General features: G+C 42.1%; 1 protein-coding gene and 1 long non-coding RNA gene across 3 annotated transcripts in view; one reads left to right on the forward strand and one right to left on the reverse strand.

The window, feature by feature from the left end:
• Positions 1-27907, reverse strand: part of LOC136794630 (uncharacterized) — a 282171-nt gene that overhangs the window by 209048 nt on the left and 45216 nt on the right. The window lies entirely within an intron of this gene.
• Positions 808-27885, forward strand: LOC131761129 (kynurenine/alpha-aminoadipate aminotransferase, mitochondrial). 2 transcript variants are annotated; one of them, XM_059071535.2, is made up of 13 exons: positions 808-1214; positions 1784-1952; positions 3172-3304; positions 6554-6628; positions 10420-10629; positions 11670-11735; positions 13291-13373; positions 13797-13893; positions 18715-18776; positions 19044-19108; positions 20420-20526; positions 26521-26622; positions 27539-27885. In XM_059071535.2, exons 1-13 carry the CDS (start codon positions 1148-1150, stop codon positions 27578-27580), a joined length of 1278 nt encoding a protein of 425 aa, XP_058927518.1. In that variant the 5' UTR covers positions 808-1147; the 3' UTR covers positions 27581-27885. The 2 variants fall into 2 exon arrangements, with proteins under 2 accessions (XP_058927518.1, XP_066896161.1); XM_067040060.1 differs by having other exon boundaries at positions 887-1214; positions 3250-3304.

The following is a 27907-nucleotide window of genomic DNA, read 5'->3' on the forward strand; positions in this document are numbered from 1 at the left end:
CCATTTCAGAATTAAACAAGAGAGATTGTCTCCAGCTCTTCTCTCATTCAGGGCTCACAGGGAGCCCTGTGCCTTCCATTTGGGTGATTCAGGAAGGAGAAATCACGGCTAAAACTGGTGGAAGTGGGAGGACAAGGAATATTCTGTGAGAAAAGGGGACAAGGTGCGAGCCCCAAAGACAGGCATCTTTTTGGATCAGCACTTGCAACCTAGGTCCACACTGAGTGGTCAAAGAAACCCAAGCGGAGGGGAGACACTAAAATGTGAGGAGACCCTCAGAGTGATTCTCCCAAAATTTCGATCAGCACTCCGTCCTCACTCCAAAACGCTCAGATCTTGAAAACAGTGGCGCTGCAAATCACCCGCGTCGCTCTGCTGACTCGCCAGGAGACGGGCTACAGGTATCCTTCTGCGAGGAGAGTTTTGCGCCCTGTTGCTCTCAGGCAGCCAGGCCGTGCGGTTGGCCCTCGAGGACCCGGGCACAGAGGACTCGGGCCCCGCCACCAGCCCCTCAGGGAGATCCCCGCCGGCGCCCCGGCCAACCCGGCGCTTTCCTGCGGCGACTCCAGCTGCAGGGTCAGGAGTCACACTGGGTTTTGAATGGACTCAGGCCCTGGTTCAGGCAGGCGGCCAGCCTTCCCGCACCTCCTGCGCCAAGACGGATAGATGGCCGGGTTGGAGGCGCGCGGCCAGGTCTCCAGGCGGAGCCAAGGCCTGGGGCGGAGACCAGTCAGCGGGCGTGGGGGCCGGGACGGGCCCTGAGGCGCCGCCGGGGGCGGGGACGCACTGGATGCCCGGCCGGGGGTGGGGCGGGGCCAGGAGGGGCGAGGCCAGTGGGTGTGCTGAAGGGCCTGGGGGCGTGGCCACAGGGTTGGAAGCCCGCTGGAGGGGCGGGCGTCGCGCAGGGCGGGAGGGGCACGCATCCTAACGTGCCCGAGGACGCGCCAGGTCGGGTCCCGGCCGGGCTCTCGCGCAGCCATCAGCCGGGCCTTCGGCGGCCTCTACTGGCTCCGCGCGCCACACCGGACGCGGGGCACAGCAGGGGTGGCCTTTCCAGGGCAGGGATTAGGGGGCACGATTGACGCGGACCCGTGGTTTCCCCGGGCTTCAAGCTCCTGAGGCGGGGCTTGCCGCTTGGAATCCGAGAATGAATTACGCACGGTTCATCACGGCTAGGAGCGCGGCCAGGAAGCCTTCGGCCCTCCGAGTCATGGGTGAGTCCGGGCCCTGCTCTCCCACTGGAGGGGCCGGTCCCCGCAGAGCTGCTCGGGGCGGCCTGAGCCCGGCTCTGCCCGGACCTGGCACAGAAGCCGCGCTGGAACGGGCACGAGGGCGGGCCATCAGCGGTAGAGAGAGGGCAGGCCGCTGTGGACACGTCCTGCGTAGGCTCCAGAGGGCTCTTCCGGGCACAGGAATCGGGGTTCGGCGCAGCGTGCGGGCGCGTGCGGAGCGGGGGGGGGGTGGTTCGCGGGAGAGACGGGGGTGCGCGCGGAGCCGGGCCGGGCCGGGCCGAGGGGAAGACCGTTTTCTGTTACTGTGGCCCCTGGCGTCTGTGCCTGATCACGCTGCCTTCCTCGATGCACGTGTCTATTCCTGAGTCCCTCCACCGGTGAGGTCGGCCCACAAAAAAAAGGCATCTTCTGAGTTTCTTTCGGACTAGCCTTCTATCACTAGAAATCGTTACACTTGAAAGTTTTACTGACTTTCATGCGACATGCTGAACCGTCTCTGCTGAGGACAGTCTTCACTGAAAGTGTTTCTTCTCCTTCCTTATTTGCTGTAGCTGAGATACTGGGCAAGTCATCGAAGTCTGTCCTCTCCCTGGCGACTGGAGCACCAAACCCCAACATGTTCCCTTTCAAGACTGCGGTTATCACCACAGACAACAAAGAGACCATCCAATTTGATGAAGACGTGATGAAGAGAGCACTGCAGTATTCTCAGAGTGCGGGGTACTGATCAGTAGATAATGTGACCTTGTTGGTTCATTTTCACGAGCAATATTCTACAGCACGCTGATAAAATGACCTGTGTGTTTTTTAACTGGGTAGTTAAAAAGTGAGGAAGGTTTGGAGAAGAGCTTTAGAAGAATAATTAATAGCAGCAATGATACTGAATGCTTAAGACCCCTAGTGACTGCTTCTCAACCTTACACGACTAGGAGAGGGAGAGAAGGCTTTCGAAAGTAGCTACCATTTGAGCTGAGACTGGAATAAAAGAGAGAGAGACGATAGCTAGGTGAAGAAGCAGGGTAGGAGAAAGGAGGAAATGGATGACCCAGGAAGCAGCCAGTTTAGGTCCTGGGGAAATTTTTTAATGATTATGTTCCCTTTCTAAACAGGCAGCTATGCATCCACATTGCCCTCTGTTCAGATGTGTTTAATCTCATAAAGGCAACTGGAACACATATTCTAAAGCTCTCCTTAGCTGGTCCTCTTCCAGTAATAAAGGGTAACTTGCAGAGTGTCTAGGAATTATACTTTATTGAAACCTGTTTCCTCTATGATTGAAGAATAATGCATGTTGGGTGCATAAGAATTGTATATAATGTATACAGAAGCTTTTCTTTCCATGATGGAAAGAACTTACTGAACCTGCACTTTAGGTATCCTACAGAAAACACCCTAAGGGAAACAAAAAATTAATTATGCAGTGAGTGATCTGATGTAAAAGAAAAAGTACAGGCTTTGGAATGAGAAAGCTGTAGATTCAAATCTCAGCTCTTTTAATCACCAACTGGTTAACTTTATATGGATTTTTTTTTTTTTTTTTTTTTTTTTTTTTTTTTTTTTTTTTTTTTTTTTTTGCGGTATGCGGGCCTCTCACCGTTGTGGCCTCTCCCGTTGCGGAGCACAGGCTCTGGACGCGCAGGCTCAGCGGCCACGGCTCACGGGCCCAGCCGCTCCGCGGCACATGGGATCTTCCCGGACCGGGGCACGAACCCGCGTCCCCCGCATCGGCAGGCGGACTCTCAACCACTGCGCCACCAGGGAAGCCCTGGATTTCTTAATCCCTAAGTCTGTTGCCTTGTCTTTTAAGTAAAGATATTAATATTGGCAAAAAGCATTTGAGGACCTTTAAAGTGCCTGGTATAAAGCCATCATTTAGTTCCTGTCTACTCTTATTATGACTTTCACTGCTGTCAATTTTTGAATGCATTTTATGCTTTAGCCTCCCAGAGCTGTTATCCTGGCTAAAACAGTTACAAGTAAAATTGCATAACCCTCCCACCATCCATTATCCACCAAGCCAAGGACAAATGGACATGTGTGTCACCTGTGGCAGCCAAGAAGGTCTCTGTAAGGTAAGACTGGAAGGAAGGGTGCCCGCGGGAAGCGTCAAATACTACGTTCACCCATACAGCCGTCTCTCCCTTAGCCACAGGGCGTCATGTTTTGTGGCCTACAAAGTCTTCCTTGTCTTCACCTTGAATCATAAGTGCAACTTAAAGACATTCACCAACCTGATTTCTCTTAAACAGAAATCCCACCAGCAATGACCCAGAGCTCTGAGTCGTTAGGACAAGATTCCCGTTCAGGAAGAACTCAACCCCCACCTGCAGCTTAGTGAGCGCTGCTTAGTTTCATCTCGCTTGGAGATTCAGGCTACATTTGTTATGTTTGTGGTTATGACATTTCAGTGCATGACTTTTAAATTCTTTGAGGGTGTATCCTGATACCCCTGAGATGAAACGTCATTCCTCTGTGTGTCTGCTGGTGTCATCGTCTGTGCCGGCTGCCTCTTGTACCCTGATGCCCTCTCTTGGCTGTGCTTCTCCACATCTACGTATATGTCTGTGTCTGTGGCTGACTTCTCCTCTGGGTTACTTTCTCTCTCTCTTTCTCTCTCTCTCTCTCTGCCTCTCTCCTGGGTTCCAGGAACTCCACAGAGGTAACCACCACTGGGGGGGTCCCCGGATAAAGAGACTGCATATATGGTTCTCAGTTTCATCTATTTTTTTCTTTTCTTTTTCATGAACAATTAGTCCTGGATAAAGAGGCTCTACATTCAGTCCTCACATTTAAAGTATGACTCTTGTTTATCTCAAAGCAGAGTAGCTTTCTTGCTCTTCTTTTTTATGTAAATGTGAAAGCTGGTTAGTTTGAATGAATTTTAATTAAATTATCATTACATAATAATGTATTAAAGTAATAAGACTATAATTTTCCTCCCTCTTTTTGGACTTCATTAGGAAAAACAAAAGGATTAGCTGCTGTTTCAGTTTTATTGTTGAAGAGAAATATTTGTGATGCCCCAGACACGTAGGGGAAAAAAAGGACTTTAGTGAATTTCTTTTTTTAGGAAGGAACACTATGTGCCTTTTTTATTTCCAGAAAAATGCTCAAGAAAGTTTCTTCTTTGTCTGTTGCAACATCAGTCATATCAAAGAGGAAGAGTATATAGATGGCCAAATGCATCAGTAACTCGCTGCCTTACAGCCATGCTTGCTACAGAGGCCTCCTGGGATTCCGGCTTAATATTTCTCCCACTTTGTTCTCCAGGGTGGATATTATTTTAGGTGTCCGTGTCTCAGATAATCAACAGCCCTCCCTCCTCATTTAGGATATTTGACTTTCTCATGTCCCCTAATTGACATGGGAAATGGATGTGCTGAGGTTTTCATCTGATCCACAGATGATACACAAGCCACCCCAGTGATCTATTTGGTCCTAGGATGTCCTGTAAATCCTGAATCAATGAACTTGTCAGAGGAAGATACTGTTTGTCATAAAATGCCAAAAGCTCATAAGGAAAAGTAAATGGAACATCCTAGTCCAAATTGGAAAAAAATGTCACATCTTCTGTCTCAATGGATAATGGCCGTGCTCTTTGTCAAGAGATCTAGTTTGTTAAAATAATAGGGAGGAGAGGCTTGACCTGGGGTTTGTGAAATGTCACAAGTTGGGAAAGGATTAGTCTCTGACTCGTGTAAGATTTAGTCAGAACGGACCCCTCTGATTGAGGCTGGAAAAATCTCTTGTGTGGCTCTACTGATGTCATGAGGTGTCACACTGTCCTCAAGATCCCCTGAGATTCGCGGGCCTTGTCTTCCCTGACCTCTGAGTCTCCTTTACCCTTGCGGAGCCCCCCTCGATTCTGGAATGCTCCCCTTCCTCCTTGCCCCGCCCCCCTTGCGGCGTCCATTATGTATGGGAGCTCCGTGAGGCTGGGCCCCCAAACCTCTTTCCCCTTCACACACACACCTTCCCTGGGCATCACACCCAGGCGATCACGTCCATGCCATTAACTCCAGGCTCCCTGCACATCCACGCATCCGCCGATCTACCTGATCCATCCCAGGCTGTTTCAAAGGCACCTCAGACCCAAACACACTCATCTGCTTCTCCCTCAGAACAGACAGCGTTGGGGGTATTGTTCAGTCAGTGGCACTCCTCCCACCACCTCCCCACCTGCACAGCCAGAAATCCAGGGGTCCCTCCTGACACCTCTCCTTCCTCGCGCCCCCTCCGTCCACAGGTAGGTCTGCTGGTTCTGATTTCCTAAATGCCACTCAGTTCCCTCCAGCCCCACCGTCATCAACCCATCCAGTCCACCCTTACCTTTCCCAAGGACTGCAGCAAAAACCTCCCAAATGAGCCTAAAAGCTTCCCCGACTCCACCTGTACTCTCATTCCTTTCTGACACTTGGGGTTTGCCGCCAGAATGACTTTCTGAGATGCCTGTCTGGTCACCTGACTCCCCGATCCCGCCCTCTACTTAAAATTCTCTCTGGGCTCACTTGGCCCAAAGGCCTCCCTGGGACGCTCTCTGCCCGCTTCCCTCCGACCTCCTTCCACTCTCCTCTTCACACTCCACCTCAAGCCACAGGATTCTTTCAGTCTCTCAAACTGTGTAGGTATTGTCACCCCTCTTCCTACTCATCGCTTCCTCAGGGAAGCCCTCCCTGAATGCTCTAAGTTCCCTGAGTGCCCAAGTCCTCCTACCATGAGTACTTAGAGCATTGGCATCTACACGTACTAGCGCTTATCACCGATTTCCATATGCATTTATCTGAGTAGTTATTTCATGAGAATCTAGCTTTCAGGGGACTAGCACCTCCACGAGGGTAAAAACCGTCCCACTGTACACATCACTTTGTCTCCACAGGTCCTGGCTTATAGCAAAGATTTTAAAATTATTCAGAGAAGGAATACATGAATTTTAGGAGCCAAACCAGTTATATATATATATATATATATATATATATATATATATTTTAAACCTAGAACGGAGGTTTGCAAACTGTGGCTTCAGAGCCAAACCAGCCCTTGTCTGATTCTGTAAATAGAGTTTTATTGGAACTCAGCCACACCATCGGCTGACGTATTGTCTACAGCTTTCTCACCATAGAGGCAGAGATGTGTAGTTGCAATGGAGACACCAGGGCTCACAAAATACGTCCCATCTGGCATTTACAGAAAACTTGCCAACTCCTTCTCTAGAATCCTAGTGAGCCCAAACCAAAAAAAAAAAAAAAAAAAAGCGGGGGGGGGGGGCGTTTTCTAAGACTGGAAACCAAACTAACCAAGCTAACCTATGCTTCTTTTGTCAGGTATTTGAAATGATCGTTAATCCTGGAGATAATATCCTCATAAATGAACCTATTTATTCAGGAGCAATTCATGCTGTGAGTACACATTTCTACTAAAGTACACATTTCTGATAACAAATAAGAAACCACTGCACCTTGAGAATTATCTGTCCACTGAAACATAAAATAGCATCTTTCTTCTTAAACAGGAGAATCATTAATGTATGCAAAATATGTGAAATGTACCCTCTGCTTTATACGTTTCTTCTTACAAAGTCTAAATGTAGAGGTGCTAAAATTCTGTTGCGCAAAATCATGTCCAGATTTCTTAATATTCCACCTGAAATGTGACTTAATTTACAAAGACATTTGTTCACGACCATCTATATTACCACATGCCTAAGGATGATCATACGTCAATGCAGAATAACTGTCCAGTAACATGGGATGATTAGGACTTTCCTCTCCAGTGTTTTTGTTTGGGTTTTTTGCGGTACATGGGCCTCTCACCATTGTGGCCTCTCCCGCTGCGGAGCACAGGCTCCGGACGCGCAGGCTCAGCGGCCACGGCTCACGGGCCCAGCCGCTCCGCGGCACGTGGGATCCTCCCGGATCGGGGCATGAACCCGCGTCCCCCGCATCGGCAGGCGGACTCCCAACCACCGCGCCACCAGGGAAGCCCTCCTCTCCAGTGTTAATTAATGGGACTCTAATATCCAGAACGAGGAACCGGATCACCTGCTCTGCTGTGCCCTGCTCAGAAGACACCACTGTCGGGGACGCCATACTTTCGGGTCGATGTGAGTACAGACTGGAGCGCAGTCGGGGAAAAGCGCCCAGAGTGAAAAAAGAAACGGAAATAATCCCATAGGTTGAACTGCGTTAGGAACTGTGCTCTTTTCTGAAGAAAGAGAAGACTCCACGGGGGCATGGGAGTTGTCCTCAAGTACATTAAAGCCAGCCATGTGACGGAGGAGTTAGATTTCTCTGTGCATGTCCTCAGGTTCATAGAGCTGGAACCCAAGGGTGGAAACTACGGGGAAACAGTTTCAACTCAACGTAACAACTGTCTAACCATCAGCCTCACCTGCTCTCTGAGGAGTAAAGCACTGCCCATCACTGCAGGGGCTCAAAGAAAGAAGCCAGACACAAAAGGACAAATATTGTATGAATCCTCTTGTACTAAATATCAAAAATAGGCAAATGCATAGAGACAGAAAGTTGATGAGAGGTTACCAGGGCCTGGGGGAGAGGGAAATGGGGAGTTGTTGCTTAATGACTACAGGGTTTCTGTTTAGAGTGATGAAAAGATTTTGGAAATTGATAGTGAGAGATGCACACACTACGAACATAATTAATGCCACTGAATCCCACACGTTAAAATGGCAGATTTTTTGTTATATATATTTTACCACAATTTTAAAAACTAAAGTAAAATAATGGCCTTAATCATTGGATACTAATTATTCTTTATCTTCCTGAACTCCAAAGATGTAAGATTACACAATGCCTGTAAATGTAAAACTTGTATCTATGTAAATAGCACAATGCACCCACGTTTTCACACGCCCAAACAGAAACCAGTGCCACACGTGAGGGAATATGCTGACGGTCCACGTGTGTTTAGCTCGTGGCCCAGTATGAACTTGTTTTATTCATGTATATGTGTTTTTAAAGTCTAAGACCTTTTAAATTTGCCAAAAGTAGGGTCTGGATTATTCTCACTTAGTGCATAAGTCTACATTTGACCACTAATATGTGTGTCTGCATATCCTTTGAAAAAATTTTTTCTGAGAACTTCACTCAATTATTGGGGTTTTTTTCTTAATTTTTATTGAAATATAGTTTATTTATAATGTCATGTTAGTTTCAGGTATACAGCAAAGTGATTGAGATATATATATATATATCTTCTTTTTCACATTCTTTTCCATGATAGGTTATTACAACATATTGAGTATATACTTCCCTGTGCTATACAGTAGGAACTTGCTGTTTATTTATTTTATATATTGTATTTTGTATATGTTGATCCCAAACTCCTAATTTATCCCTCCCCACCTTTCCCCTTTAGTAACCATGTTTGTTTTCTATGTCTGTGAGTCTGTTTGTTTTGTAAATAAGTTCATTTGTATCCTTGTCTTAGACTCCTATCACGTGATGTTTGTCTTTGTCTGACTTACTTCACTTAGTATGATCATCTCTAGGTCCATCCATGTTGCTGCAAATGGCATTATTTCATTCTTTTTTATGGCTGAGTAATATTCCATTGTATCGATGTACCATATTTTCTTTATCCATTCCTCTGTCGTTGGACACCTGGGTTGCTTCCATGTCTTGACTATTGTCAATAGTGCTGCTGTGAACATTGGGGTGCATGTATCTTTTTGAATTATACTTTTCTCCAGATATATACCCAGGAATGGGATCACTGGATCATATGGTAACTCTACTTTTAGTCTTTTAAGAGCCTCCATACTGTTCTCCATAGTGGCTGTACCAATTTACATTCCCACCAACAATGTCAGAGGCCCTTCTCTCCACACCCTCTCCAGCATTTATTATTTGTAGACTTTTTGATGATGGCCATTCTGACTCATTTGAGGTGGTACCTCATTGTAGTGTTGATTTGCATTTCTCTAATAATTAGGGATGTTGAGCATCTTGTCATGGGCTTGTTGGCATCTGTATGTCTTCTTTGGAGAAATGTCTACTTCAGTCTTCCATCCATGTTTTGATTGGGTTGTTTATTTTTTGTTTTTTTGTTTTTTGATATTGAGCTGTATGAGCTGTTTGTATACTTTGGAAATTAATCCCTTGTCAGTTGCATTGTTTGCAAATTTTTTCTCCCAGCCTGTAGGTTGTCTTTTCCTTTTGTTGATGGTTTCCTTTGCTTGTTATTAGTAAGTCCCAATTTTTTCTTTATGAACATAAAACATAAAAATACAAGACTTTTGTAAAACTATGTCTATAAGCAAGGCCACTACTTTCAACTTCAGCCTCTGCAATTGGTACACTATTGAAATACTTCCACATGCCTTGATGAGCCACTGCCATTACGCTCCCTGGCTCCCCTGGCTCCTCTCCTAAGACCACCCTGAACCCCCCATGGTACAGAGCTAATGCTGGCCTGGCATGGGGCCTACAGGATGTATCTGAAGTGCCCATGCTACACCACTTGTCCAATAGTTTGAATATCACCTCTGCTTATAACTATTTTATGTATTAGCATCACAGATGCTTTATATGATTAATTTACTTTGTAAAAAAATTCCTTAATAAACTCCTATTTTATGAAGCAGTTCTGACCATAATTATAAAGATGATACAGTCAGAAGAGGCTGGGTTATGCTGTGGAATAGCGGACTCCTTATCTCGCTGGCCTATGGCTGCAGAGTCCTGTCTCTCTCTCACACGCCGTGTCCACGGTCAGGCCACCGAGCTCTGTGCCATGCCATCTTCATCCCAGGCCCCCAGAGTGACAGAAGCAGCCTCATCTGGACCGCTGCCAGTCTTACAGCAGCAGGAACACAGAACGAGAGACCCAAGCTGGGATTTAAAACTTCTGCTTGGAAGGAACACCCATCACTTCTGCACGCGATTCGTTGACCGAAGCCAGACCCCTGGCCAAGCCTGACATATATGAGCAGGAATGTCTACCCTTCCTCTAGGCATTGACAGGGGATATTTTTGAACCATAATGGAAGCTTAACCGGGGCCACAATGGAATCCGAAAATACAACCTCCGCCCTTGGGTGTAGGGCTGAGTGCAGGTTTGCGTTTCAGGGTGTAAGTGGTAACATTTTCGTTACTGTAAGAACCAGTGACTATGATATTTTTTGTATCATGTCTGAGTCTTGGGTTTTCTTTTCTCCTGTCCTCCACAGGTGCAGCCCCTGGGCTGCAACATGATTAATGTTTCCAGTGACGGGCACGGGATTATTCCAGACTCCCTCAGAGAAATACTTTCCAAATGGAAACCAGAAGACTCAAAGAACCCCGAGAAAAACACCCCCAAGTTTCTGTATACTGTCCCAAATGGCAACAACCCCGCCGGGAACTCATTAACAACTAACCGCAAAAGGGAAATCTATGAGGTATTTTCAAAGAATGTGCTATGTGGCTGTGTTCTTGTTGCGTTCTGACCTTCTAGAAGAGTGCTCTGCAACTTCCTTCACATTACCCCTTGCTCTCAAGGAAGATGATTTTTAATAAAAGGGTCCCCATAAATTGAAACTCAAGAAACTATTACGCTCTTGCTTTGAGGCTTTCCTTTCCCTTTGATTGACATTTTGGTTGAAAGAGATGGTACTGTTGGTGTAGTGTTAAACTCACCTCTCCCTCTCCTCTCTTCCTTCTCTCTTCCCCACATCCCCACCTCCAATCCATCCCGTGGCTCCCATCAACGTTATCCAAACCCACCGTCTCCTTGGCCGCCCGCTCTCCCGGACCCTGTGACTGCCCCCCCCCCCCTCACAGCTCCTCCCGCAGCTCGTGGCGTCCTTCCTGCTCAAGTGTAGATCTACAGCCCCTCCTCCAGCTGCCTCCCCGCACTTAAAATAAGATCAGCGTCCTTCACCCGCCACACACAGTGATGCGACCTGGGCCTCGGTTCTCAGGCTAGCGTCTCTCACGTCCTTCTTGCTGCAGCTACACAGCCTTCCTTCTGTCCCTTACACACCTATGCCTTCTATAAACGTCTGTCCCTTAAACATGCCAAGGATTTTCTCACCCCTGGGGCCTTTCCTCCTGCTCCGTCAGTCTAAAATCTCCTCCCCTGTCATCTCACGCCTGATCCTTCCTGCCAGCCTGCGCTCTCCTGGAGCTTCCACGTCACTCTCTCTTTCTCAAACATCACCCTCTTTAACCTTCTGCCCAGCCCTCAAAACCTCCCCCCTGATCCTCTGTTCACTCTCCACCGGCTCACGTTCGTTCTGTCTTTCCCACCAGAACATAAGTTCCCTGAGGACACAGCGTTTAGGGCCGGTTCCTGTCCTCATCCTCCTCCTAGGACAGGGAGCCCTCAGTAGCTTCTTGGAAGAATGAATGAATGAATGAGTTCAAAACTATGATTCCAAGTGATTTTCATCTTCGAGCGCTCCGAAGAAATAAATATGCTCCTTTAACCTTTTTTTAGCTCGCAAGAAAATACGACTTCCTCATCATAGAAGACGATCCTTACTATTTTATGCAGTTCAACAAGGTAAGTACAGTGTCCGCTCAGCCCACAACCAGTAGGTAAGTGGCTGTAGGTTACGGTGCTGATGCGAGTTTAGCCGGGCTGCTGAGGATTTTCATCTCTGCTATTCCTGCTCTTTCCAGAAATTCCTTACCTTTAGAACAGTGGCTGGCTCTCTGTGCCAGGCACGTGGAGGGTCGAGTGGGTCAAGGGTGAGGGTCGTCTGGACTCCAGATCCGGGTCGTGGCTCCTTAGACATCGTGCCAGGGTTATGGAGTGGGTGTCTCCTCGGGTGTCAAGCTCAGTCTCTCGGGGGTGGCTGACGCCCAGGCGGAAGGAGAAGGAGGGCCGCGCTCAGTCAGGGAGGGGGAGGGGAGCAGAGGAGGGGCGCTCCTAGCATCCTGCTGCCTGCTTGCCGTCCCTGTCGCTTAGGCTCGGGGACTTTGCTGCAGAATCATGGGCTTTTAGATCCTTTCCCGCTGTATATGTACCCCACGAGCATGGTTTCCTAGGAGACAGCAGGAGTGGTACGGACCCATAATGCCCAATTCCTCAAAATCCAACACGGTGTTTGCTCTCAGGGCTGCACCGAACAGACACGTGCACTCGGTCCCCACTTTATACCTACAGAGAAGAAACACAACCCTTGGCTTTCTATCTAGTTTGCCTGAATACCACGGCCGCCCGCCGCCCCCCTTCAACAGCACCGTGGCCCCCTTTCTTGCTGGCGCTGACTCTGGAAGTAAACACGGAAGTTTCCGCATCGCATCCTGACCTCGCCGCTCATCTTCACTTGCACCTTCTCTGGGTTTCTAGTGGGTCTAAGCGTCAGCATTCTCCTCCCAAACAGCCCTGAGTGCTGATGGCCCTCTGCGTTTTGGTCTCTTCCAAACTAGTTTTTCTTGAATCCTTCCTCGAAATCTGTTCATCCTGGACCTCAAGCCTCGGGACAAGGAGGTCCTGCGTGAGGTTTCTCTAACCCCGCGGCAGTGGCATCGTGAGCAAGTGAGAGGACGTGTGTGTGTGTGTGTGTGTGTGCGTGTGTGTGCGTGTGTGTGCGTGCGTGCGTGTGTGCACGTGCGTGTGTGTGTGCGCGCGCGTGTGTGTACGTGTGCGCGTGCGTGTGTGTGCGTGTCTGTGCGTGTGTGTCTGTGCGTGTGTCTGTGCGTGTGTGTCTGCGTGTGTGTGCGTGTGCGTGTGTGTGCGCGTGTGTGTCTGTGTGTGTCTGTGCGTGCGTGTCTGTGCGTGCGTGTGTGTGCGCGTGTGTGCGCGCGCGTGTGCGCGCGTGTGTGCGCGCATGTGTGTTTGTGCGTGTGTGTGCGCGCGTGTGTGTGTCTGTGTGTGCGTGTGCGTGTGTGTGTGTGTGTTTGACAGAAACGCCGTGAAGATCGGCAGATACGACTAGAAGAGCACGCGTCTCTGCTTCTTACTCCATTTCGAAGGGCTGAGATGAAGACGAGAAAAAGGATGTTTGTCCTGCTCTTCTCCAAATCCGTTCCTCCCCACTCTCTGCACACAGTAGCATACGGCCTCTGTTGACAGACTTCCCAAACCAACAGTGTTTTTCTTCCATTTCAAGCCCTGGGCACCGACCTTCCTCTCCATGGACGTCGACGGGCGTGTCATCCGAGCTGACTCTTTTTCCAAAGTCCTGTCCTCTGGGTAAGGCCCTGGCTGTGCCTTCAGGCTGCATCTACAGGTGACAGAGGCAGCGCCTCAGCATCTTCTAGTGCAAACAGTTCTTCTCATTGAAGGTGCTTGTGTCCCCATCTGACTGACCGTTAATACCAGGCTCTTCTCCCAGTCTGTCCCCTGTGGTCAAAGATACTTGGCCACCAAGCTACAGCTTAATGGGGACTGGTCAGGTGTTTGGTTACATTTACGAAAAGAGCACATTTAGAAATACGGGGTCTATTTTAAGTGTACAGTCAAGTTTAAATGTGTATTTTAAATGAGTAGTTTTATTATGTGTTAACGGTCTAAGTGTGTTTGTCTCCAGGTCACAAAATTCTTCCCCATGAAATCACTAACATGGTATTACTTGTTAATGCAGGGTTGGTACTGTGCTTTTCTCTCTTTGTGCAGGTTGCGAATAGGGTTTTTAACTGGCCCAAAGCCCTTGATCGAGAGAATTGTTTTACACATTCAAGTTTCAACAATGCACCCCAGCACTTTTGCCCAGGTATGGACAACTTAGGAAATAGGAATTTTTTTGAATCAGATCATAAAACAAAATAGATGTTGGCAAATAAGACTGAGTGAACATCGCAGGGAGAGAAATCACTGATTGCATCTCTAGTTCCGCATGGACTGAATTAGGAGACCACGCACAGCAGATGTTTGCTCTAAACGTCAAGAGAGATTTTGAATGGACCTGGTGCTGTTTCACAGTGTAGAGCAAACTCCTTGAGGGTCAGAGGTCTTATTCAGCTGTGTCCTGGCATCTAGCTCAGGAATCCCATAAAAACTGTGTTGGACTCGACAGGACAGAAGAGGATTGAAGTAACACACCGTTAGCTTCGTCGTCCTGGAGTCTGAGCGCAAGGGTTCCAAAACCACATGGTGGCCTGATCTCTCCCTTCACTGCCCATGTGCTAAGCTCCCTACAAACAGCAGCTGGAGTGCACTTTAATTAAATACAGTAAAATTATTTGTGGCAAATGTATAAATTTCTTCACAAGCTTTGAGAAATTATTGGACCCATCCCTAAGGCAACCTTGAGAACCAACCATAAGGACAGGACTGCTACCTAACAACTCAAAAGGTGTAATTTATGTACAATGGACATTTCTTTGATATTACACACTCCACAAAGTGCACACGTCCCCGTGTTTTATCAAGTTGGGGACTTTTTCCATATTTTCTGTATCTGTTATCAACGAAATTTCACTATCCATTTACAACATTTAGAACTTCCATTTTGGATAGAAAATCTCTGAATATATTGTGTAACTTCATGTATCGACTGTATGTGTTTTGGGGTTTTTGTTTTTTGTTTTTTTTGTCAATTTGTCTCTTTATTTTTATCATAACATTTGTTTAATTTCTGGAACTAATTTTTTTAAACATCCTTATTGGAGTATACTTGCTTTACAATGTTGTGTTAGTTTCTGCTGTATAGCAAAGTGAATCGGCTATATGCATACGTATATCCCCATATCCCATTCCTCTTGCATCTCCCTCCCACCCTCCCTATCCCACCCCTCTAGGTGGTCACAAAGCACCAAGCTGATCTCCCTGTGCTATGCAGCTGCTTCCCACTAGCTATCTATTTTACATCTGGTAGTGTACATATGTCAGTGCTACTCTCTCACTTCGTCCCAGCTTACCCTTCCCCCTCCCCATGTCCTCATGTCCATTCTCTAGTAGGTCTGCATCTTTATTCCTGTCCTGCCCCTAGCTTCTTCAGAACCTTTTTTTTTTAGATTCCATATATATGTGTTAGCATACAATATTTGTTTTTCTCTTTCTGACTTACTTCACTCTATGTGACAGATGCTAGGTCCATCCACCTCACTACAAACAACTCAATTTCATTTCTTTTCATGGCTGAGTAACATTCCATTGTATATATATTTGCCACATCTTCTTTATCCATTCATCTGTCGATGGACACTTAGGTTGCTTCCATGTCCTGGCTATTGTAAATAGAGCTGCAATGAACATTGTGGTACATGTCTTTTTGAATTATGGTTTTCTCAGGGTATGTGCCCAGTAGTGGGATTGCTGGGTCATATGGTAGTTCTATCTTTAGTTTTTTAAGGAACCTCCATACTGTTCTCCATAGTGGCTGTATCAATTTACATCCCTACCAACAGTGCAAGAGGGTTCCCTTTTCTCCACACCCTCTCCAGCATTTATTGTTTGGTGATTTTTTGATGATGGCCATTCTGACTGGTGTGAGCTGATACCTCATAGTTTTGATTTGCATTTCTCTAATGATTAGTGATGTTGAGCATCCTTTCATGTATTTGTTGGCAATCTGTATATCTTCTTTGGAGAAATGTGTATTTAGGTTTTCTGCCCATTTTTGGATTGGGTTTTGGTTTCTTTTTTTTGATATTGAGCTGCAATAACTGCTTGTATATTTTGCAGATTAATCCTTTGTCAGTTTCTTCATTTGCAAATATTTTCTCCCATAATGAGGGTTGTCTTTTTGTCTTGTTTATGGTTTCCTTTGCTGTGCAAAAGCTTTAAGTTTCATTAGGTCCTATTTGTTTATTTTTTTTTTAATTTCCATTTCTCTAGGAGGTGGGTCAAAAAGGATCTTGCTGTGATTAATGTCAGTGTTCTTCCTATGTTTTCCTCTAAGAGTTTTATAGTGTCTGGCCTTACATTTAGTTCTTTAATCCATTTTGAGTTTATTTTTGTGTATGATGTTAGGAAGTGTTCTAATTTCATTCTTTTATATGTAGCTGTCCAGTTTTCCCAGCACCACTTATTGAAGAGGCTGTCTTTTCTCCATTTTATATTCTTGCCTCCTTTGTCAAAGATAAGGTGACATATGTGCGTAGGTCTATCTCTGGGCTTTCTGTCCTGGTCCATTGATCTATATTTCTGTTTTTGTGCCAGGACCATACTACTGTCTTGATTACTGTACCTTTGTAGTATAGTCTGAAGTCAGGGAGCCTGGTGCCTCCAGCTCTGTTTTTCTTTCTCAAATTGCTTTGGCTATTCGGGGTCTTTTGTATTTCCATACACAATGTGAAAAATTTTGTTCTAGTTCTGTGAAAAATGCCATTGATAGTTTGATAGGGATTGCACTGAATCTGTAGATTGCTTTGGGTAGTGCAGTCATTTTCACAATGTTGATTCTTCCAATCCAAGAACATGGTATATCTCTCCATCTGTTTGTATCATCTTTAATTTCTTTCATCAGTGTCTTATAGCTTTCTGCATACAGGTCTTTTGTCTCCTTAGTAGGTTTATTCCTAGGAGTGTAAATTGGAGTGATTCTTTAATTTCTCTTTCATATTTTTCACCATTAGTGCATAGGAATGCAAGAGATTTCTGTGCATTAATTTTGTATCCTGCTACTTTACCAAATTCATTGATTAGCTCTAGTAGTTTTCTGGTAGCATCTTTAGGATACTCTATGTATAGTATCATGTCACCTGCAAACAGTGAGAGCTTTACTTCGTCTTTTCCAATTTGGATTCTTTTTCTTCTCTGCTTGTTGTGGCTAGGACTTCCAAAACTATGCTGAATAATAGTTGTGAGAGTGGACATCCTTTTCTTGTTCCTGATTTGAGAGGAAGTGGTTTCAGTTTTTCACCATTGAAAATTATGTTGGCTGTGGGTTTGCCATATATGGCCTTTATTATGTTGAGGTAAGTTCCCTCTATGCCTACTTTCTGGAGAGTTTTTATCATAAATGGGTGTTGAATTTTGTCAAAAGCTTTCTCTGCATCTATTGAGATGATCATATGGTTTTTCTCCTCCAGTTTGTTAATATGGTGTATCACGTTGATTGATTTGTATATATTGAAGAATCCTTGCATTCCTGGAATAAACCCCACTTGATCATGGTGTATGATCCTTTTAATGTGTTGTTTGGTTCTGTTTGCTAGTGTTTTGTTGAGGATTTTTACATCTATGTTCAGCAGTGATATTGGTCTGTATTTTTGTGTGTGTGTGTGTGACATCTTTGTCTGGTTTTGGTATCAGGGTGATGGTGGCCTTGTAGAACGAATTTGGGAGTGTTCCTCCCTCTGCTATCTTTTGGAAGAGTTTGAGAAGGATAGGTGTTAGCTCTTCTCTAAATGTTTGAAAGAATTCGCCTGTGAAGCCATCTGGTCCTGGGCTTTTGTTTGTTGGAAGATTTTTAATCACAGTTTCAATTTCAGTGCTTGTGATTGATCTTTTTGTATTTTCTATTTCTTCCTGGTTCAGGCTCGGAAGCTGGTGCTTTTCTAAGAATTTGTCCATTTCTTCCAGGTTGTCCATTTTATTGGCAAATAGTTGCTTGTAGGAATCTCTCATGATCCTTTGTATTTCAGCAGTGTCAGTTGTTACTTCTCCTTTTTCATTTCTAATTCTGTTGATATGAGTCTTCTCCCTTTTTTTCTTGATGAGTCTGTCTAGTGGTTTATCAATTTTGTTTATCTTCTCAAAGAACCAGCATTTAGTTTTATTGATCTCTGCTATTGTTTTCTTCTTGATTACTTGAGATTTTTCTTGTTTCTTGAGGTGAGATTGAACTTAGTATGATTTTAGGCAGCCTCTCTGCTAATGGCAGGGGCTGTGCCCCTGTCTTACTAGTTGTTTGGCATGGGGCGTCCAGCACTAGAGCTTGCTGGCCATTGGGTAGAGGTGGGTCTTAGCACTGAGACAGAGATCTCTGGGAGAGCTCTTGCCAATTGATATTATGTGCAGCCGGGAAGTCTCTGGTGGTCCAATGACCTGAACTTGACTCTCCCACCTCAGAGGCTCAGGCCTGACAACAGGCCGGAACACTAAGACCCTGTCAGCCACACAGCTTAGGGAAGCCTTCTGCCAAACAGAAACATGGCGAACAGAGCACACACCTGTAGAAACCCTCTGCGACTGTATGTGTTTTATATTTAGAGACCATCCAGGGCGGCAGTTATTGGGTGGATCTCGGGCTGGACAGTCTAACTTAAGTCCAGACTCTTTGAGGAGCGGTGACCTCAGGAAAGTTAACTTCACCTCGTGCCTCAGTCTCTTCCTCAGTATATTAGAATTTATGACCTGCCTAAGAAGGGTATTACAAAGATCAACTTAGCTGAAATACGTTCATGTGGTACAGCAGTTTGCGGCACATAGGAAGGACCATATAAATATTTGTTATTTTTACTATTTTTCTTGTCATTGTTATTAATCTACCTTATTATAAATCGCTGGCTCTACAAAGCTTGGTACAGCTTGTAGCATCCTCTTAGGGTGGTTTGCACATGATCAAGAGTGGTTTGCTTTTACGTTTGGGCAAGAAACACATTTTAGAGGATGAATGATGACCTTATTACTATCTCATCCCGTTTAGCTCCTGGTATCACAGCTTCTGTACCAATGGGGAGAAGAGGGCTTCCTGGCTCATGTAGACAGGTATTGTATTTTAGCTTCCATACTTTACATAGAAATGGACTTCACCCTATTAATTTTCATTTCTGAATTATTCCAAAATAATGGAAAAACCACAATGGTAAAAAGTTTACCACCCAACAGGTCAAATAAATATGCTCTATTCCCTCATCAAGAATTCAACATTTTCATCAAGATAGAAAATAGATTCTTACAGACTGGACTTCAGAGCCTTTTAATTTCTGCCATCAATGTACTAAACCCATCCTTTTCATTTTTTTCTTCTTCTAGGGTTACTGATTTTTATAGGAAGCAGAGGGATGCATTATTGGCAGCTGCAGACAAGTGGTTAAGTGGTGAGTGGAACTTACATCCTGTCCTGGTGAACAGTAGCCCTTATATGAGTGAGTGATACACACCACAGAGTATTGTCAATAGCCCTGGGGAAGGAAACAGGGTCCAGGAGTATTCTTGTCAAGAAAATGTTGCCCTATGAATGATCTCAGAAGTAACAGCACAAACCCTGGCACAATTCTACGCATTTCTACCATACCTGACTGCTGCAAAGTAACTGTGCTTTGAAGAAAAAAGACCAATTAGTCTAACACCAGCAATCATCTACTTAAAGCTAAGTAATATCTGTACTCAAAAGGTTTTCAAAATTTTGCTCCAGATAGAAGAGGAATTGTGACATAACATATTCCTTTTCTAACTAGACTCTATAAAGACAAAATAGTACAATAGTACAAACTAAGTACAGTCTAAGGTGGATTTCTCATTACAGATGATTTCCCTTTTAATCATTAACCTCATTAATCATTAGTATTTCTATTGCTAACTTGATTTCAGAATGCTTTCGATTTTATTTTCTATTAACGAAGAAAGTAAAATGAATTACCCGGCTTTAATTACACCACTAAAAATGCCTTTTGTAGGAATAATAGTAAATACAAAGTAGTCACTTCTTATTTCCCTCATATCTTGTTCCCTATGTAGTCCTGGTAAAAACACAATTACTATCTTTTTGATAAGAGTACTATTCTACCACTTCCTATAGTGAAGTTGAAAAAAAGGTTTTAATCAACATCAAGGTTTTTTTTTTTTTTAAGGTAATAATCAAAATCAAAATATCTCTTGTTCCTTCTTGGTTTCTCTATCCTTATATTCAATGAAATATAAAGCTTACAAATACACCAGGAATTCCTGAATTTTAAGTACTTCTTAATTACACTGTGATAAAAACTTCAATTCATTGGACTTCTGAACGATTATGTAAATGACAGGATTTATTGGAACACTAGAAGGCTCTAGAAAGAGTTGAGGAATCCTCTTCTAAAATTGAAAGAGCCACGTTTGGCTTAGGGGCAGTTCTAAGAAAGGGAGGTGGGCATAGCACTGGATTTCCTGCACTGCCCTGAGACCCACTAAAATCAGAAATATACACGAGTCACCTCTCTCCCTTTCAAACCCTCCCCTTACTTTTTAAAATAAAACTCAGAACACCAATTTTCAGGACTCATAAAACTATATTTTTTAAAAATGCTATCACCAAAGGAACTTTTTTGGAAATACTAGTTTACAGTTACTGCAATTTGTCATTTCAGCGATACAGTTGACATCATCAAAAATGGTCTCGGGAAATATTTCTTCTTTTCTTTTGTTTGTAGGTTTGGCAGAATGGCATGTTCCTACTGCTGGAATGTTTTTATGGGTTAAAATTAAAGGCCTTCATGATGTAAGAAAACTGATTGAAGAGAAAGCCTTTAAGAAAGAGGTAAAACAGGAAGAAAAGCTATAGTTTTTAACGTAATATCTTAATAAAATGGCGAGAGATATCTATCGTTGCCCACCAACCCAAGGCATAATGTTTGCCTATCAGATACATTATCTCCTTACTAAGATCATAATAGATTTTGGGTTACAGAATTAGTCTCCTGGTCTAAACTAGGGGAAATACAGTCATTCAGCTCAGCTACTGATTAGCTTAATGGCTAAGAGCACACTCTCTGGAGTCACGTCCTTGAATGTGAATCCTAGCTCCAGCCCTGCCCTGATATGTGGCACTGGATGAGTTGCCCTTCCTGAGTTTCATCTGGAAAATGCAGATAATAAGAATCCCTCCCTCTTAGGGTCGCTATGATGAAAGCAGTCAATATGGATAAAGCACTTAGACTAATACCTGGCATATAGTAAATGCTTGATAAATATAAGCCATTAGTATTTACAATAGAAGGATTTTTTTTTCCTGATTATGACAGTAAAGCATACTCATGATAGCATTATACTTCATTAAAGCATAATGAAAAATTTTTAAGTAGCCCATAATTTTACCACCCAGATTTTATGACCACTTGTGATACATTTTCTTGAAGAGGTTGTATACATCTAGTATTTTGGCTATGAAATTATTTTTTTATTAAAGTATAGTTGATTTACGATATTACATTAGTTTCAGATATATAACATAGTGATTCAGTATTTTTAAAGAATAGATTCCATTTAAAGTTATTATAAAATATTGGCTGTATTCCCTGTGCTGTATAATAAATCCTGTATCTTCTTTATTTTATACATAATACTTTGTACCTCTTAATCCTCTACCCTTATCTTGTCCTTCTTCCCTTCCCTCTTCCCACTGGTAACAACTAGTTTGTTCTGTATTATCTGTGAGCCTGTTTCTTTTTGTTATATTTATTCATTTTATTTTTTTAGATTTTGCATATAAGTGATAACATGTTATTTCTCTTTTTCTGACTTATTTCACGAGGCATAATACCCCTCAAGTCCATTCATGTCACAAATGGCAGGACTTCATTCTTTTTTATGGCTGAGTAGTATTCCATTGTGTGTGTGTGTGTGTGTGTGTGTGTGTGTGTGTGTGTGTGTGTGTGTGTATGTGTATACACACATACCACATCTTCTTTATCCATGCATCTGTTGATGGACACTTCGGTTGTTTCTATATCTTGGCTATTATAGATAATGCTGAAATGCATATTGGGATGCATGTATCTGTTCAAATTAGTGTTTTCTTTTTTCCGGCTATATACCCAGGAGTGGGTTGCTGGATCATATGGTAGCTGTATTTTTAGATTTTTAGGAACCTCAATATTGTTTTCAGTAGTGGCTGCACCAATTTGCACTCCCACCAACAGCGGAGGAGGGTTCCCTATTCTCCACATCCTCGCCAACACTTGTTATTTGTGTTCTTTTTGTTAATAGCCATATTTACAGGTGTGAGGTGATATCTCATTGTGGTTTTGATTTGCATTTCCCTGTTGATTAGTGATGTTTAGCATCTTTTCATGTACCTGTTGTTCATCTGCATTTCTTCTCTGGAAAAACATCTATTCAGGTCTTCTGCCCGTTTTTTAGTCTGGGTTTCTTTTTTAATAATGCTCTGCAATTATGTTACATGATTAAAATTACACAGAAAAGTTTATATCCTGTTTTTTTCACTTAAAATTAGCCCGCAAGGATTTCTTCTAGGTTTTTTTGCTCCTTTTTTACTTAAATCGTAAGTCTACTTAGATTTCATTCAGAGGCACTAATTAAGCTGAGACATCTAAATATGCTTCTGTGTAGCTTTCCAATTTACAAAATCAATCAACCGTTCTCCATTAATTAATTCCTTTATCATGTTCATCACTCTTTTGTAAACATCAAGTTCTGTTTCTAGTATCACTTTTGTCTTGAGGCAGTGAGTACAAAGAACAGATCATGTTGTTGTTGGCAAACTCCTGTGCTAGAGCACAAGAGACAGTCGAGAGGTTAGAGCTGGGAACGGGCTGCCTGGACCCGAGAGCCAATCCACTCCCCTGGGAAAGTCACTCATTCCCTGTAATCATCGTACTTGACCGCAGGACTCATGCTTTATGAATTGTTTTAATGCTAATAACAGCACATAGAAAGTGCTTAATAAATACTTAAATGACTTAACTCATATAAGTGTATTTTAGTACAATAAATCAATTTTATTACTTTTTTTTTTTGCTTTCTTATCAATGCCATTATTCTCCAGAACATTTGATGAGTGGCTCTTTGTGTGTATCCCTGAACTAGGAGCTAAGGATACAGACTTCATATTTATTGTCATTTTTCTTCAGTCCCTTTCTTTTATTCCATATACCCTGTTGCACATACCTGTACCTTTTCTAAGTAATCTCTATCACTGCTGCCTTAGCCCAAATTTTGGTTATCTTGCAAGGAGATTATTACCATCCCCTCCTTCTCTACAGAAACTTGCTTCTGGCACATCCCTAAACTGTTCCACAATATTGGTAGAAATGACAGTTTTCATTTCATTGTTAATCAGGACAAAAAAAAAAAAAAAAAAAAACTCATCTGCCTTGAAATTTTCTCCCCAGAATGCCCCCGAATCATTTCATTCCCAGCTCATCTAACTTCAACAACCAGGGGCCAGATTTACACCATGAAAAAACAAGCGGTTTCTTAAAGTTCTGAATGTCATGATTTTACTAGACAACAATCTCAAAGACTTAACACAACCCAGCTTAGTTCTGATTCACGCACAGTTTTTAAAGACGTGGTCTATAACCTCCTCTGCTCCTTCTGTGAGTCAGAGACCCAGGTTCCATTTTAGTTTCATTGATCTTTTCTATTGTCTTCTTAGTCTCTATTTATTTCTGCTCTGATCTTTATGATTTCATTCCTTCTACTAACTATGTGTTTGGTTTGTTCTTCTTTCTCTAGTTGCTTTAGGTGTAAAGTTAGGTTGTTTATTTGAGATTTTTTGTTTCCCAAGGTATGACTGTATTACTATAAACTTCCCTCTTAGAACTACTTTTGCTGCATCCCATAGGTTTTGGATCCTCATGTTTTCATTTTCATTCATCTCTAGGGATTTTTTTATTTGCTTTTTAATTTCTTCCATGATTCATTGGTTGTTTAATAGCATATTGTTTAGCCTCCACATGTTTGTATTTTTTGCAGTTTTTTTCAATATCCACAAATCAATCTGTGTGACACACCACATTAACAAATTGAAGAATAAAAACCATATGATCATCTTAAGAGACTAAAAAGCTTTTGATAAAATTCAACATTTATGATAAAAACTCTCCAGAAAGTGGGTATAGAGGGAACACGCCTTAACATAATAATGGCTATATATGAAAAACCCACAGCTAACATCATACTCAACACCGAAAATCTGAAAATATTTACTCTAAGATCAGGAGCAAGACAAGGATGCCCACACTCACCACTTTTACTCAACAAAGTTTTGGAAGATCTAGACACAGCAATCAGAGAAGAAAAAGAAATAAAAGGAATCCAAGTTGAAAAAGAAGAAGTAAAACTGTCACTGTTTGCAGATGAGATGATGCTATACATAGAAAATCCTAAGGATACTATCAGAAAACTACTAGAGCTCATCAATGAATTCAGTAAAGTTGAATGATACAAAATAAATACACAGAAATTTGTTGCATTTCTATACACTAACAACAAAAGATCAGAAAGGGAAATTAAGGAAAAAATCCCATTTACCATCACATCTAAAAGAATAAAATACCTAGGAATAAACCTACCTAAAAAGGCAGAAGACCTGTACTTGGAAAACTGTAAGATGCTGATGAAAGAAATTGAAGACAACACAAACAGATGCAAAGATACACCATGTTCTTGGATTGGAAGAATCAATATTGTCAAAATGACTTTACTATCCAAGGCCAATTACAGGTTCAGTGCAATCCCTATCAAATTACCAAGGTCATTTTTCATAGAACTAGAACAAATAATTTTAAAATTTGTAGGGAAACACAAAAGTCCCCTAACAGCCAAAGCAGTCTAGAGAAAGAAGAACAGAGCTGGAGGAGTCACATTCCCTGACTTCAGACTACACTACAAAGCTGCAGTAATCCAAACAGTATTGTAGTGGCACAAAAAAAGAAATGCAGATCAATGGAACATTATAGAGAGCCCAAAAATAAACCCACGCACCTATGGTCAATTAATCTATGACAAAGGAGCAAGAATATACCATGAGAAAAGACAGTCTCTACAATAAATGATACTAGGAAAACAGTACACCTACATGTCAAAGAATGAAATTAGAACATTCTTGAACATCATATACAACAATAACTCAAAATGGCTTACAGACCTAAATGTAAGACTGGATATTATAAAACTCCTAGAGTAAAACGGGCAGAACACTCTTTGACATAAATCACAGCAATATCATTTTTTGCTCTGTCTCCTAGAGTAATGGAAATAAAAACAAAAATAAATAAATGGGACCTAATTAAACTTAAGAGCTTTTGCACAGCAAATGAAACCATAAAGAAAACAAAAAGGCAACCTATGGAATGGGAACAAATATTTGCAAATGATGAGACAAAGGATTAATTTCCAAAGTATAGAAACAGGTCATACCGTGCAATATAAAAATAATAATAATAATAACCCAATCCAAAATTGGGCAGAAGACCTAATAAGACATTTCTCCAAAGAAGACATACAGATGGTCAACAGGCACATGTAAGGATGCTCAGTGTCACTAATTATTAGAGAAAATCAAATGAAAACTACAATGAGGTATCACCTCATACGAGACAGAATGCCCATCATCAAAAAGTCTACAAATAATAAATGCTGGAAGAGGTGTGGATAAAAGGGAACCCTCGTACACTATTGGTGGGAATTCAAATTGGTGCAACCAGTATGGAGGTTCATTAAGAAACTAAAAATAGATTTACCATATGATCCATGGATCTCACTCCTGGGAATATATACATGGAGAAAGGTATAATTCAAAAAGATACATGCACCCCAGTGTTTCATTGCAGCACTATTTACAATAGCCAAGACATGGAAGCAACTTAAATGTTCATTGAAAAATGAATAAATGAAGATGTGGTACATATATCCAATGGAATATTATTCAGCCATAAACAAAGAATGAATTAATACCATTTGCAGCAACATGGATAGACCTAGAGATTATCACACAAAGTGAAGTCAGACAGAAAAAAAAACAAATATCATATGATATCACTATATGTGGAATCGAAAAAAATTATACAAATGAACTTATTGACAAAATGGAAATAGACCCACAGACATAGAAAACAAACTTATGGTTACCAAAGGGGAAAGGGGGGAAGGGATATATTAGTTTGGGATTAACATATATACACTACTATGAATAAAACAGATAACCAACAAGGTCCTACTGTATAGCACAGGGAACTATACTCAATATTTTATAATAACCTATAAGGGAAAAGAATATGAAAAAGAAAAGATAGATAGATAGATATACATATACATATACACATATGTATAACTGAATCACTATGCTGTATACCCGAAACTAACACAACATTGTAAATCACCTATAGTTTAACTTTAAAAAATGAAATAATTTTTTTAATGATATTTCATTGTTTGGATTTATTTTATGTTTCTAGTTATATTAAATATTTATTCATGTTTATTACCATTTCTATTTCTTGAGTAAGTTGTCCTTGTCCATTTTAAAGTTTTTCCTCTGTTTCTGTGCATTCTTTATAATATACAGAGAAGAAGTAGTATTGCTGTATTTATTGTAAACACTGCTTTCTATGCTTTTAGTTTTATTGTACGACATGCAGTAATTTTATGTAAATTGATTTTTCTCTTGTGATTTCTTTCATTGCTTTTTAAGTTTAAAAGTCATCCTCCACTCTGAGATTAGATTCACCTATATTTTCTTTTAGTTTTCTTTAATGGTACATCACCTGTTTTCCATAAACTCTCTTAGATATTCATGCTTCCTGGATATCATTTCTACCTTGATAGTTCAGCTCCTTGCCCCTACTTCAGAGCATCCTTCTCTTTAGCTTCTCCGGAGCAGATGGACATGGTGAGTACAATATTCTCTTTAGAGTAAAACTAGATATCCATTTATTTTTTGTGTCCATTTTGTGAGTTACAACATTATTTGATATCTTCTTGGGTTTCTGCAACATGGCTATTAGTTGGAAAGTCACAAACTACCATTAAAAGAAGTTGCCAGGCTTCTACAGACAAATGATGCAACCAAATTGGAGGTGAATTTTATTGCTTTCATGAATACATGTCAGACCTGCTCAACAGTGTTGGCAAATTATCAACACGTTACAAAGAGAAACTCTTTTGCTCCTTCATGGAATTAACATGAGCCATAGTACAAATTCATGAAGCCATCCGTCTCTATCTCTGGGGGAAGGGTCAAATAGAATAATATTAATCATTGGAGTTAAGTAATTGCTTAATCACAAAGTCCAGCTTTAACCAGGATTACAGAAAACCAAGAAGCAAGTTCCTAAGAACTGTGTGTCAGGAACCCACAGAAGAGCCATAAACTGAAGAGTCCAGGAAGTGTAAGAAGAGTGTATACTTATCTTTGGAGATGGGTTGTCTCTGGGTGTGTTCTTGATTGACTTGCTTTCCCATGTCATTAAATATGCTTTTCATAAGTTATATATGCATAAAGCTGGACAACTGAAACTATACAGAAGGCATGTGCAGGTGAGACAGTATATGAAAAAAATAATTCATGTTCTGGGAGAAAATGATGATCTTGAGGAAATAAGGATTTGAAAAATTTCCTGGGGCTTCCATCTATGTACATTAGTGCATATGATGGCATCTGACCGACATAAAACTGAGGTTAATCCTGACCTTTCACTGTCTGATCTCAACCTAAGATGCATACTCTTTGTTTAAATTTCTAAAGTTATGACAGACTTTTCCTAAACAGCATCCTAATTTTATTAATTCTCTCTGTTCACTTTTAGGCCTTCCAGGGATTAGCCCAACTTATAAAGGAATCTTTATGAAGAAATCGAACTCTTCATGGTACTCACGGTTTTCAGATAAACTATTTCTATGTTTTAGCAGGAAGAAATGATTGCTAGTGTCAGAATTACAGATTGGGTTTCACCAAACATGTCATATCTGTAGCAGTTTAACTAGACAACTTTTAAAGTGCCCTTGAACGCATCAGATTGCCAAAATATATTTATAATCCACCTATACATGTTGATAAATTTTCAACCCACGAAAAAATATTTTTATCCTGGATTTTATTGTAAAGATTTTTGTAGTTGCTTTATCATTTCCCATAAATTTTCTTTGAAAATAACATTTTTACAGTAAATTATTTG

The sequence above is a fragment of the Kogia breviceps genome, chromosome 8 (genome assembly GCF_026419965.1).
Source record: "Kogia breviceps isolate mKogBre1 chromosome 8, mKogBre1 haplotype 1, whole genome shotgun sequence".
Classification (NCBI taxonomy): Eukaryota; Metazoa; Chordata; class Mammalia; order Artiodactyla; family Physeteridae; genus Kogia; species Kogia breviceps.